Raw genomic sequence first — 11,663 nt, 5'->3', positions numbered from 1 at the left:
ACAGTAACTAAGGTGGGGGCAGGTCTTTGTGAAGGGTCAGTTGTCACAACTGGTTGCTGGAACACCAGGACTCTGCTGTTTGTCTGAAAAATAACTCACCCAAAACATTTAATTCAGGCTTCAAAACCTTCAGATACTTATTTCAACAGTAGGTAAAAATGTATTTGGAAAAGTCAATACTGTAGTACAGAAAAAGAAAATGAATATTTGTATTTATACAGTACATTCATTTTTGTAGAAATGTGTTACATGCCAACTGAAAATTCACCATAACTTTTTTTACACACTCTATTGTCTTCGGCTCACACCACCACCACACATTCTTACAATTGCTCTTCCTATTGCTCTTTCCGTGACAAGCAACTGTGAAGTTTTAGTTTACATGTAAACACATTTCTACAGATAAATGCACTGTACAAATATAAATGTATTATACAGTACTGCTGTAGCTGCTGCTATTTAGGGTTGTGGCGTTCTTCCTTGTTCATAAATGGTAGTGATTGTGCTGGGCAAAAACTCCCATATGCTTCCAAACTTGATTGATTGGCAAGATTGTGATTCTCTGTTATATTACACTGGCAAGGGGTGGAAAGTTTGAAGTAAATTTCCAGAAAATTTCTGAAAATTTACACAAATTTTCTGAACATTTGCAAAAATTCTGGAAAGTTTCCGGAAATTTTCCACCCCATGATGGAATATAGACTCATGTCTGACAGAATTTGATAGAATTTTGAAAGGCACTACACTGACAGTGTAGTGTAAGATCACTGAAAGCCCATTGACTTTTCATTGTCATGGACAAAAAACAAACATTTTTCAAAACATCTCTTTTTTGTGTTCCATTGAAGGTTTGGTGTGACATGATGGTGTGTAAATTATCATTTTTGGTGGACTATCCCTTTAAGTATCCATTCCTGTGATTCTAAATGTCAGCATACTTGAGTCTGATCAGAAATGCAGGCAGGATGTCCACACCATGCATCATTTTAACTTTTGCATGACTAAGGAGGTGAAAATGTCTTTTTCCACTGAAACCTTTTCTGTCCATTAATGGTTATGTATTTCTTTATGGTAGTTAGGGAGCGATACCATATTTCAAATGATTAAATGGTTTCCACTGCCTCAGCTGTGGTTTGGATTGTGACGCGTAACAAAATTTCATCCAACATTTTTCACACATGATTCAGTTCAGCCTCAAATAACGGGTTTAATGATATGTTCATTTGTCCTCTGAGTACCTGTATAACTGAAATCATTTTATGTACCTTTTATGTTTGTTGTTGTAATTCTTACAGTTTTCTAATAAATATGACCTGAAATGTTCCCTGCATGCTCCAAAACCCAAATAACTTTGATGGATGGTGGACATAAATATTGTTCTCTGACTTTTAAAAGTGTTTTTTTTCTTTGGTATACTGACTGTATTGCATTTGGCACTTTTTAAATACTAAATACTAAGTGTTCGTTAAAAATGGGTTGAAGGTATCTAATCACAAGAGAGAAGTTAATGATAACACCACAAATATCAGTCAGGGTTAGAGACTAAACATCAAATCACATTCAGTCCTCTGCCATTGAAGAATGAATTGTCTCCATTCCAAGGCCATTCATAACAGTGGTGGGTCTTTTATTAAAGACACCCTTCTTTCTCCAGGCTTTTCAGCACAGCTTCTCCTCATCCCTCCCTTCATTTGCTTCAGACAACATAAGAGTGAGAGATGAGGAGTGGGATATTCTACACCATCCTAAAGTTTCTCTAAGTCTGTCTTCAGAGGAACATTAACATCTCGCTGGGCTTCTTGATTCATACCTTGTAAAGAAACAATTTAATTAGAATTTCCTAGAGTGTCACAGTCTCGCGGTTTTAAGTGTGGATATAGGTCGACATATGGAACATGGCATCTCTGAATACTCAGTTAAGGGTAAGACGATTTTCGGATTATAAAAAAATAAAATTTAATGTAGGCTACTGTATAAGTCAAGTAGATTTCGTAAAATAATAATAAAAATAATGAAAAAAAAATGTAGATAATGTGTTTGATCGTATACTGTTGTATTAAAGTTGTTTCAGAATAACAGTTACAAGCTCAGCTGTTTTGTCTATGTCGTTCTCACAACCATAAAGCGTTCTATATGCGTAAATTAATAAATGCAAAGGAAGACCGGGAAGTGTTGTTACACATTTTGCTTTAACATCTATGGTGATGCGTATTTTTTTACTTTGATATCACCATATTTTTCTGCTATATATTAATTTCGAAATCTACAACGAATCCATATAAAATAATGTCAAGTAGGCTGGAAAGAGTGCTATTCTTGAATTTATGAATTTATTGTGCTTATCAATAACTTGTTCAAAATACTTATTATCGCACCCACTCTGCTTTCACTTAATTCAAAATAGCAAATAAACAAATTAAATAAAGAACTGTGCATATATACATATACGTAAAACGTGGAAACAAATCACCTAGAGAAATGCGTAAAACAAGCTAACATAACGCACAGTGTGCGTTTGTGTCAAGTGGCCTACAATATGTCCTATTTTGTACAGTATAGAAGTATGGAAAGTGTTAGAATCCTCCCCGTCTGGTCAGACGCGATATTTCTATTTTTTTTTTTTTTTTTTTTTTTAACAGGTGAAGAGTTTGTGTAGATAGGATAGGCTATATAAAATTAAACTAATGATAGAGATGCTATATGCGTCTCTGTTTTGTCATTTAACATTTATAAACACGAAATTACACTTTCTTATCTCAAAATAATTTCCCCTCTGTAGAGTAATCGTTTAAATGTTTTACAGGCAATACACCCTTCTGCTGTCACCTCATGAATGAGAGTGTTTTCACCCTGCAGCTCATTTTTTACTAACTGATGGTGTTACAAACACACGTGCTGCAACATTCCCCGATAGGCTGCACAAATTCGGTGCAGACATGCAGTGTTTGACATTTTTATATTATGAAAACAATAAATTACATCAACTAAAATTACAATGCTAGGACTCGTTTGGCACGGTTAACTCTCAGTTCCTAAAATTAGCCAAAAAAAAAACAATACATAGTTAATTGTTTTGTTTATTAAATTGCCTTATTGGTATCTCATAATTACTTATTTGTATTTGAATTAATAAATAAATTAGGCTAACTCTAGTAAATCTGTCAGTCGCTGTGTCAGTCTATTAAGAAAGGTGTTATTTAAAGTAAAGGGGTGCTAGACGCGGGGGGTACTGTGCCAGTGCGTCACTTCAACAGCAGCTCGTAACCCTGTCTCTCTCAGGGTCACCATGTGCCACCAAATGTCCATGCGCCCCCCGACACAGAGCTTTGATCTTTACAACCGTCATATGATGAAGAACAGGATTCAGAGAGCCTAACGCTTTATGACGTAGACTGCATGACAATTAAAGACCACAGTCACTGGTTTCTCGGTGTTTTTTTTCTTAGGTTAGGCAGGAAATGTATAGGTTCATAAGGATTTTTTTTAGCGCAGCTTACATCGCGCTGCTGCTGTCATTGATCCGTCTCGTGCCGCAACAATCATTTTGACAAGAAAAATATCTTTAATAATAATATTCCAATAATTATATATTATTAATAATCGACTATTATTATTATTATTATTAAGCAAATAGCCCTGATAGCCTAGCCTAGTTGAATTAACCCTTCCGAGTTTGCTGCGTTGAAATTTAAAAAAAAATTTTAATAAATAAATACATACATACATAGGCCATATATGTACGTACCTGGAGCAATTATATGCATTTTATTTAAGAGAGTCGCCTTTTACTGTTTCAGCTCTGCCGCTGTATAGCTAGACTAATTATCTTGCAAATTAGACATTTTAAACTAAATGTAGCCTAATTATATTGCTGATTAAAGTGATTTTTTCATTAAAGGGGTCATATGATGCGATTTTAATTTTGCCTTTCTCTTTGGAGTGTTTCAAGCTCTTAATGTATGAAGAAGATCTGTAAAGTTGCAAAGACTAAAGTCTCAAATCCAAAGAGATATTCTTTATCAAAGTTAAGACTCTGCCACACCCCCCTAAAACGGCTCATTCAAACACGCCCCACATCTCTTAAGTCACTATGTGGAAATATTTAATATTAATAACGCAGCCTAAACTCACCCTGACAAACTTTTGTAGTTACTGAAATGTTATATGACCTGAAATGTTCCCTTCATGCTCCCAAACACCCTTCAGCAAATGAATACATAGTTTAGGTAAAGAGACGAGGAAAAAAAAAAACTTTATTTAAAAAATAAATACAAAGATGTTAACAAACGTTTATTAAAATCACTATTTCTTTTTCCCTTTTTTGTTTCTCTCTCTTACCTCACCTGTTAAAGCGGTCCACTCACAGCTCTCCCCTTCTACTTTGGATTTCCTGATAACCTGAGCTCAGTACTAGCTGCTCGAAAACACTCTGAAGGTACCATTGACCTCCTTCTCTCAACGGACGGGAACTCATCTTGGGACCCTTGCTATCCACGAGAAATGGACGCCTCTGGCTCTACTTCCCTTTCCTCTTCCCCTTCACCTCCATACACCTTTCCCTTTCTCAATAACCTCTCCCTTCCCTCATCCTCCCCCTCTCTCTCCCCATCCCCAAGTGTAGCCTCCACAGCTCTCTTCTGCTTTTTCCTATCCCTCCTTTCTCTGCTGGGCATTCTGGGTAACCTGTACACCCTAGGGCTTCTCATTCGCCGTCGTAGGATGTCAAGAAGGCGGCGGCGTAGCGTTCCTACCTGTTGTTACTCCTGCCTCGGCACCTCTTCCCCTTCTTTCTCTCCCTCCTCCTCTCCCACCTCGTCCTCCTCCTCTTCCTCCCTTCACCTGCAGGTTCTGAGTCTGGCTTTGGCAGACCTGGTGTACCTCTCCACCGCTCCTTTCATTGTGTATGACAGCCTGGCATCTGACTGGGCCTTCGGTGAACTAGGCTGTCGGCTCCTGCTCAGTCTGGACTTGCTCACCATGCACGCAAGCATCTTTACCCTCACTGCGATGAGTCTGGATCGGTATCGAGCTGTGGCTGATCCACTCGCAGCCTCGTCCACACCTTCCTCTGGACTCCGGAGGAGTGGCTTTGGCCTGGGTTTTGCCGTGGCTCTCAGTTTGCCCATGATGATCATCACTGTGCACCTAGAAGATGGAGAGAACCAGGAAGGCAAGTTGTGCGTTCCCGCCTGGGATGAACAGAGTTCAAAAGCCTACCTCAGTGTACTCTTCTGCACCAGCATCCTAGGCCCAGGACTGGCCATCGGAGCTTTGTATGCAGCTTTAGGGAGACTCTACTGGGTATCTCAGACGCAACCTGCTTGGGCCGGAGGGGGCAACACCTACCCGCCCCGTGCACCGCGCCCCAAAGGCCTGCTCCTCATCCTGGGGATTGTGCTGACATTCTGGGCTTGTTTCCTTCCATTCTGGATCTGGCAGCTTCTACCACTGTACCGACCTGAGGTTCTGCGCGTGGTGCCGGTAGGCACGCAGGTGACCATTAATCGCATCCTCACAGGGTTGACTTATGGAAACTCATGTGTGAATCCATTCTTCTACACACTGCTGACAGGAAGGCGCAGGCGGACCAGCAGGAAGACGATAAGTGCAGCTGCACCGCTTTGCCACAAGGGCAGCTCTGAACAACAATAACAGCTGCCCAGCAGTTAGTACAGCCCATGACCAATAAGACTGTGCATAGTTATCTTTATAAAACAGATTACTCTTTTGGTGCTATGGAGCTTAACGATTATAGATTATACATGTGCTGTGCAAATAGTAATACTCTGTAATCCAAAGCAATGATGGTGTGTGTTCTCTGCTCCATGGACTACATATATAATTAAAGATAATCTGATCAGCATTGTGTATTAAGGTCCCTGCAATCCAAAATTAAATACTAAGTGATTATGAAAGTGCATCTGAAATATTTAGGGTTCATCACCTTTGAAATGGCAACCAAAGAAAATTCTGGTCAAACTGCTGCTGAATATCAGTGGACTACAACGTGTGAAACATCTGTTTTAAGGGGCAACTTGAAAGGGACAAACAAGCTTTGTCAGGATGAATCACCCCAGGATATTCTAACAACAGATGTGAAGTATTTAACTACCAAATTGGCTTATTAGTCTAAGTGCAAAGGAGAAATTACATAGTATAGATCTGGCTCAAAGCTAAAGGTCGTGTCAGAGTTTGCTCTTTTGAGGAGGATAAATCACTTCTGTCATGAAGCCAAGACACACAATCTCTCATTCTCCAATAGGACATTATGTTCTCCATGAGGTACTTTCATTATACTCAACTTAAACATTTTTTAGCCAACAGGTCTGTTAAAGACCTGACTTTGTGTATTTATTGGCACCTTTTGTGAATAATTTGTGCTTTGTTTTATTCTACCTGATTTTTTTTAGTTAAACAAAACTTTTACTTTTTTTCACAAATTTGTTCCATTTTTAAAAACTACTTCCTTGTCCCCCCAGCTTGTGCATATCAATGGACAATGTCAGCTAGAGAAATATTTCTGTTTCTATAAAAAATGAATAAATGAATAAATAAATTCAAATGGTAAAATCATACTGTATTCAAAAATTGCACCAAACCTGGACCCTTCAAAATATATATATATTTTTTATGTTTTCTTTTTTCAGCCTATCTGTATTATATTTGTTTTGTTTTACTGTTCAATAATGCATTGCTTTGCACACAAAAGAAAGCTTGCCTGAAAGAATCTATATATGAAATCTGGTGCTTTATCATAACATACAATAAAGAAATATTCTATGTAAGAACACCAGCATAATGGTTTATGATCTAAGTGAGTCCTCTGGGAATCTTTAGAAGACTTCCTGACCTGAAGAGCCCCACTGCCTAAATGTTACTGCAGAAACGTAACACTGGTAAAGCAGCAGTACTGTCCTCATTACAATAGCAGATGAGCGAGTTTTTCAGTGAAGAAAGATGGAATGAAAGGGCACAGAGATGGAGAATGTGAGAGAAATTACATAAGAAATGAAGAGAAAAAAAAACAGAAAAAGAACGGGGGTGGGGTGGGGGGGTGAGACTGCAAATGAATTAAAATGAAAAATTGTTTTCATTCAGGAAACATTTATTTATGTGTCTGCATTGGCCCGAACTATGCTTTTGCTAGCTTTCAGTTTTTTGTGTGTATTGCATGGGGGGTGTGTGTATTGCACTGCAGTGCTTGGATGTGACTGTGTTTTTATTGGATAATATGAGGCTTATTGAGTCTGTATCAGCTTTTTACACTTTCTGAAATTGACCCACAAAGTGTGTGTGCTTTGACCTTCAATGCTAGGTTAGTATTTTTGTAATGCTGTTTGTGACTTATTGACATCAGCATAGATAAGTACATAATACCTAGAAGGAACCTTTTATTTGCAGCATGTAAAATTCATGTGTATTGTTGAATGGCAGAAACTGTATTGGTTTGTGGTTGCCTGCTGCTCTGTGACGCACATGAACAAATATTGGTTTGACCGAGAGCAGAAAAGGACTGTAAATGTCTCTGTGTGTGTTATGGGGGTGTCCTTAGCTCCTTGGGGATCTATTTGGGACTTGGCAGAGTATGGAGAGTGTTTTTTTTCTTTAAGATGAGACATGATAAAATAACGTAAACTTAATAATACACAAATAAATACTGTATGTGATACACCTTGAGTTAGATAATCTGGATACATAAACTATTAATAATCAAACACCTAATCTGCCTTTGAACTTAATTTTTATGTTTGAGCTCATGATCACCGCACTATATCACACAACACTGATGCTCTCCTCATTGAGTCTAATACATCACACTCAGTATGTATAATGTAGTTTGGAAGAACACCATCTAACATGGGACTCCATGAGGACCTGATGTGTGCACCTCCCTACTCTTTTCATTTTCATTGGGCATGTGTGTTCCATTTACCTGAGGAACATCAGAGCATGTTGAAGAAGTAATATGTGCATATTGCTACCTCATGGTGTGACCACTTAAAGTCATAAATGATGTCCTCTGCGTGACAATATGCACACTCATATGCACTCATCCACACTGCACCCGTGATGAAAAAACAAGTAAAGCTATTTTATATTAAAGGCTAGTTTAGTGTTTACTCATCCCCATGTTGTTGCATTCATGTATTATTTATTGTGTATTTTAAGCAGTAAGTCTTCCAAACAGGTAAAATGTGATATATACAGTAAAGTTCCAAAAAAAGTGCCATTAAAAATAGTTCCATGATTAAGTCACTATATTTTTAAAGTCTACTGAAGCCATATGTATATGTCAGTGTTCACTTATGGGGAAGATTATCAGTGGATAATGTCTTAAATTTGGGTCAATTTTACATCACAAATTATTGTATGGTTTGGAATATAGCGCATTAGTTTATATGGACAACTATTTGTGATAATTCATATTGTTTTTTGGAGCTTGGCTGAATAAATCAATCTCTCATTGTAGTAGTAGAAGAGCTGAGGAGGCTTGAACATTTTGCCAAACATAATATTTTGCGTTTCACACAAAGAAAGGGAAATAATATGGGGTCAGAATGACTTAAGTAAAGGTGAGTAAATGATCCAAAAATGTTAATTCACAAGAAGAATTACTCCTTTAAATTTAGGCTCTTATGCTCAGTCCTTGTTCTATAATATAGGCAGCACTGATAGATTCATTTAATAGTATTTAAACATGAAGAAGTCTTTTGGGGAATGTTTTTTTTAAGCCTCATAGTTTTAATGACAATTTTCAAGTTCAGCTGGGGGGAGTCCGTCTGGGGTCCTGAACTCGGACCCGCTCTCCGTTGTTCTCCCTCAAGAGGGTCTGAATAACTGAACCATGTGATAAACTTCAAACATATGCTAGTATCCAGCAAATCCAAACAGTGGAAAATATTTTGCCATGAGGGGGGCAAGCAAATCCATAAGATGTCAGTTTATATTGGTAGTCACCAAGAGCTGGTAGTTGAGGTTTCCAACAATAACCACTGTGACTGTGTTGGAGAGAACCTTTTCATTTTGAAAAAAGGCAGCAGAAAGCTGTGAAGACATGGACTTCAGAGGTAGTATGGGGGGAAAATAGTTTTCCTTTTTTTTTCACTGCATCGTTTTGTGTTACCTGTGTGCTTCATAAATCCAACACATGTTCCTGTTCCTGGAATCCTGAGTGTCTTTCCATCCTCACACTTCCCCTCCTCTTCCTCTGGTCTGTGCTGCAGTGTTTGTACCAGGGGCAGGTGCCCCTCCCTTGGGCAGGGAGCTCAGGAAAGTCTCCTGCTGTGCAGACGGGGACTAGGCTGAAGTTTAGGCCAAGCTCCTGCTGAGAGGGAATAAGAAGCTCCCTTTTTCTAAGACACATACATAGACCCAAATTCAAAATTCCCATCTGTTTTTTTCTCTTGCTCTCATCACATCGCCCTTACTTTCCCCTTTCCCCCTCTTTATGAGCAGTCAAAGAATATGCAATTACCCCAAAATATATGCTTATCACTGCAAACAAAATATCAAACCATTTTTTGGGCTTTAGAAGCTCCTAAACTTTACAAATGTTTCAAATCAGTGCTTAGAGCTGACCACGTCATGTGATTTCAGCAAACAAGGCTTCCTTCAGCTGAGATCAGTGAACATATGAATGAATCTGTATAAAATGTACATTTGTAACTGATCCTGAGTCACTTTTATAATTAAAGTAGATAAAAAAGTTGTAGAACATGTTATTAACACATGAGTTTTTGCTTGATGCATTTACAAGGCTTTTAAGATGTTCCCTAGAGTGGGGAAATTTTGAAAGCTTCGCAAAAGAGAATCTTTTTGAGAAGCAACTGGTTTGATTTAAATCCAGACTTCAAAAAAGCACAAGCATTTTTCTAGTAAAATATTTCAGAGAAAAAGTTTGTGAGGTGTGTTAATTTATAAAAAAAAATAATTGTAAAATTTCTAATACTCCTGCATGATGTGGCCAAAATGGCCAGTGACAAGCAATTTACTTAAACGCAATGGGGCTTGGCATAACACAATACAGCCAAACAGAAACTGTTGTCTTGTACTGCAACACTTACCTTATACAGTCCAAAAATCCAACCCAGTCTAATGAGAAAACATATAGTAAGTATTTTCTGAGGTGACAATTGCATTTCAATCTGTACAACGTGGTTTGTAAGAAAACAAGGTCAGCCCTTAAACTGAACTGATGGTGCGGAAGCAGATCGTCCAAAAACATGTCAAAATCAAACGACCTTAGTGACCAATTCAACAATGCGTAAAATAGTTACATAGTGCCATGAGATTCTGTTGATCCAAATACTTTTGGGGCCACTGGTCAAGTTGTTGTGCATGATAAAAACTAAATGAAATCAGTTTTTGTAATATTTATCTGAGCTTGCAAAGACTCTTGAAGCAAGAAAAACCACAATGACTTGCTCAAAGGTGCTGATCATCGGCTTTAATACCGTAACTTATGTTCACACACATACACCAGAACGTTTATGTCAGCACGTTGCAAATAGTCTTGCTGGATGTGACTGAAAACCTGTCTAACACAGCCAGCAAACAGAAGAGGCCAGCAATTACAAGTGTCCCTCTGTAGACCGTGGGGCTGTGGTGCCATAAAGCACCCGTCTCCTGCCTCAATCCCTGTCTTCACACGTCGATGTCAGCCGCCAAGATCAGCAGCGAAACCCAGGCTTGCATACTTTGGAGGCCGGGAGTTATTCAAAATGAACATCAGAGCCAATGTTCACACTCTGGTTCTGACCAGCAAAACTGGTTTAAAATGCCATGTCTGCACCTCTCGCCATACTCGTTCTCAGCTAATCACTCTGTTCTTATGCCTGGAACTGCACACCTCAGATAAAGTCTGAGACAACTAGTAAAAATGCTTATATTTTGCATTTTTCTAATTTAACACATTGGGTTTTACTACAAATTAAATTTATTAGCATATTAATTAATGTTGGTTAAAATTGTACATACATGAAATCAAGAATATGATTTGTTCTGTACAAATTAAGGTCGCATATTTAAAATAACACAATATTTGCTAACGTTTGATTAGGGACCAAGAAAAATCTTTCATTTTATATCATTATTGCACACTTTATATTATTTTAAAACTTTGCTTAGACAAAAATTTTCAGTCATACTTCACTTATGGAACATTGCAAAATAACAATGATCGGTTTTTTGAAGAACAGTAATGCTTGTTGGGCTTTTGTAGAGATCTTGCACCTCCTTGTGGTCTGATGTAAATGACAGCACCTGAAAAATTTAATTCCTGCTTCATGATGTCCACACTGAAGGATGATGAATCTGGGAGTGCACACACATAGTTATGAATGCTCTCAAAAAGAGAATTATGTTAAGAGAGAGCCTTACAGTTAATTTGATAAAACATTCATTTACAATATTTAAACCCATCATCTCAATCAATAAGGATCTTCTGGAACAGTAATATTTTGCTCAATAGCAAGGTCAATTCAATGCCACATAATATTCACAGAAGTATAATTGTAAGAGAAAAGTTTTGCAAACGGAAATTAAAGTGTTGAGGAATATAAAAAGTGCTTTTGCAAACAAACATAAAGAATTGCAAAAGAAAATGAAGTATTGCGAGAAAAAATAAGTTTTGCAAACAAAAATTAAAAAAAAATTGTAGGCTA

At 37.8% G+C, this 11,663-nt stretch overlaps 1 protein-coding gene across 1 annotated transcript; it reads left to right on the top strand.

Moving 5' to 3' along the window:
* The first annotated feature begins 4,360 nt into the window (after positions 1-4,360).
* Positions 4,361-5,691, top strand: LOC109082119 (urotensin-2 receptor-like). Its single transcript, XM_042773342.1, has 2 exons — positions 4,361-4,726; positions 4,829-5,691. The coding sequence occupies exons 1-2, from the start codon at positions 4,501-4,503 to the stop codon at positions 5,650-5,652; spliced, it is 1,050 nt and encodes a 349-aa protein (XP_042629276.1). The 5' UTR covers positions 4,361-4,500; the 3' UTR covers positions 5,653-5,691.
* The last annotated feature ends 5,972 nt before the right edge of the window (positions 5,692-11,663 follow it).

This window comes from Cyprinus carpio, chromosome A16, assembly GCF_018340385.1.
Source record: "Cyprinus carpio isolate SPL01 chromosome A16, ASM1834038v1, whole genome shotgun sequence".
Lineage (NCBI taxonomy): Eukaryota > Metazoa > Chordata > Actinopteri > Cypriniformes > Cyprinidae > Cyprinus > Cyprinus carpio.
The sequence above is the reverse complement of the archived record's forward strand: the minus strand, read 5'-3'. Positions and strand labels throughout refer to the sequence as shown.

Coding starts and splice junctions, on each gene's coding strand:
- LOC109082119 (XM_042773342.1), top strand. CDS start 4,501: ATGGACGCCTCTGGCTCTACTTCCCTTTCCTCTTCCCCTTCACCTCCA. Junction 4,727..4,828: donor TCGCCGTCGTAGGATGTCAA/GAAGGCGGCGGC, acceptor CCTCCTCCTCTT/CCTCCCTTCACCTGCAGGTT.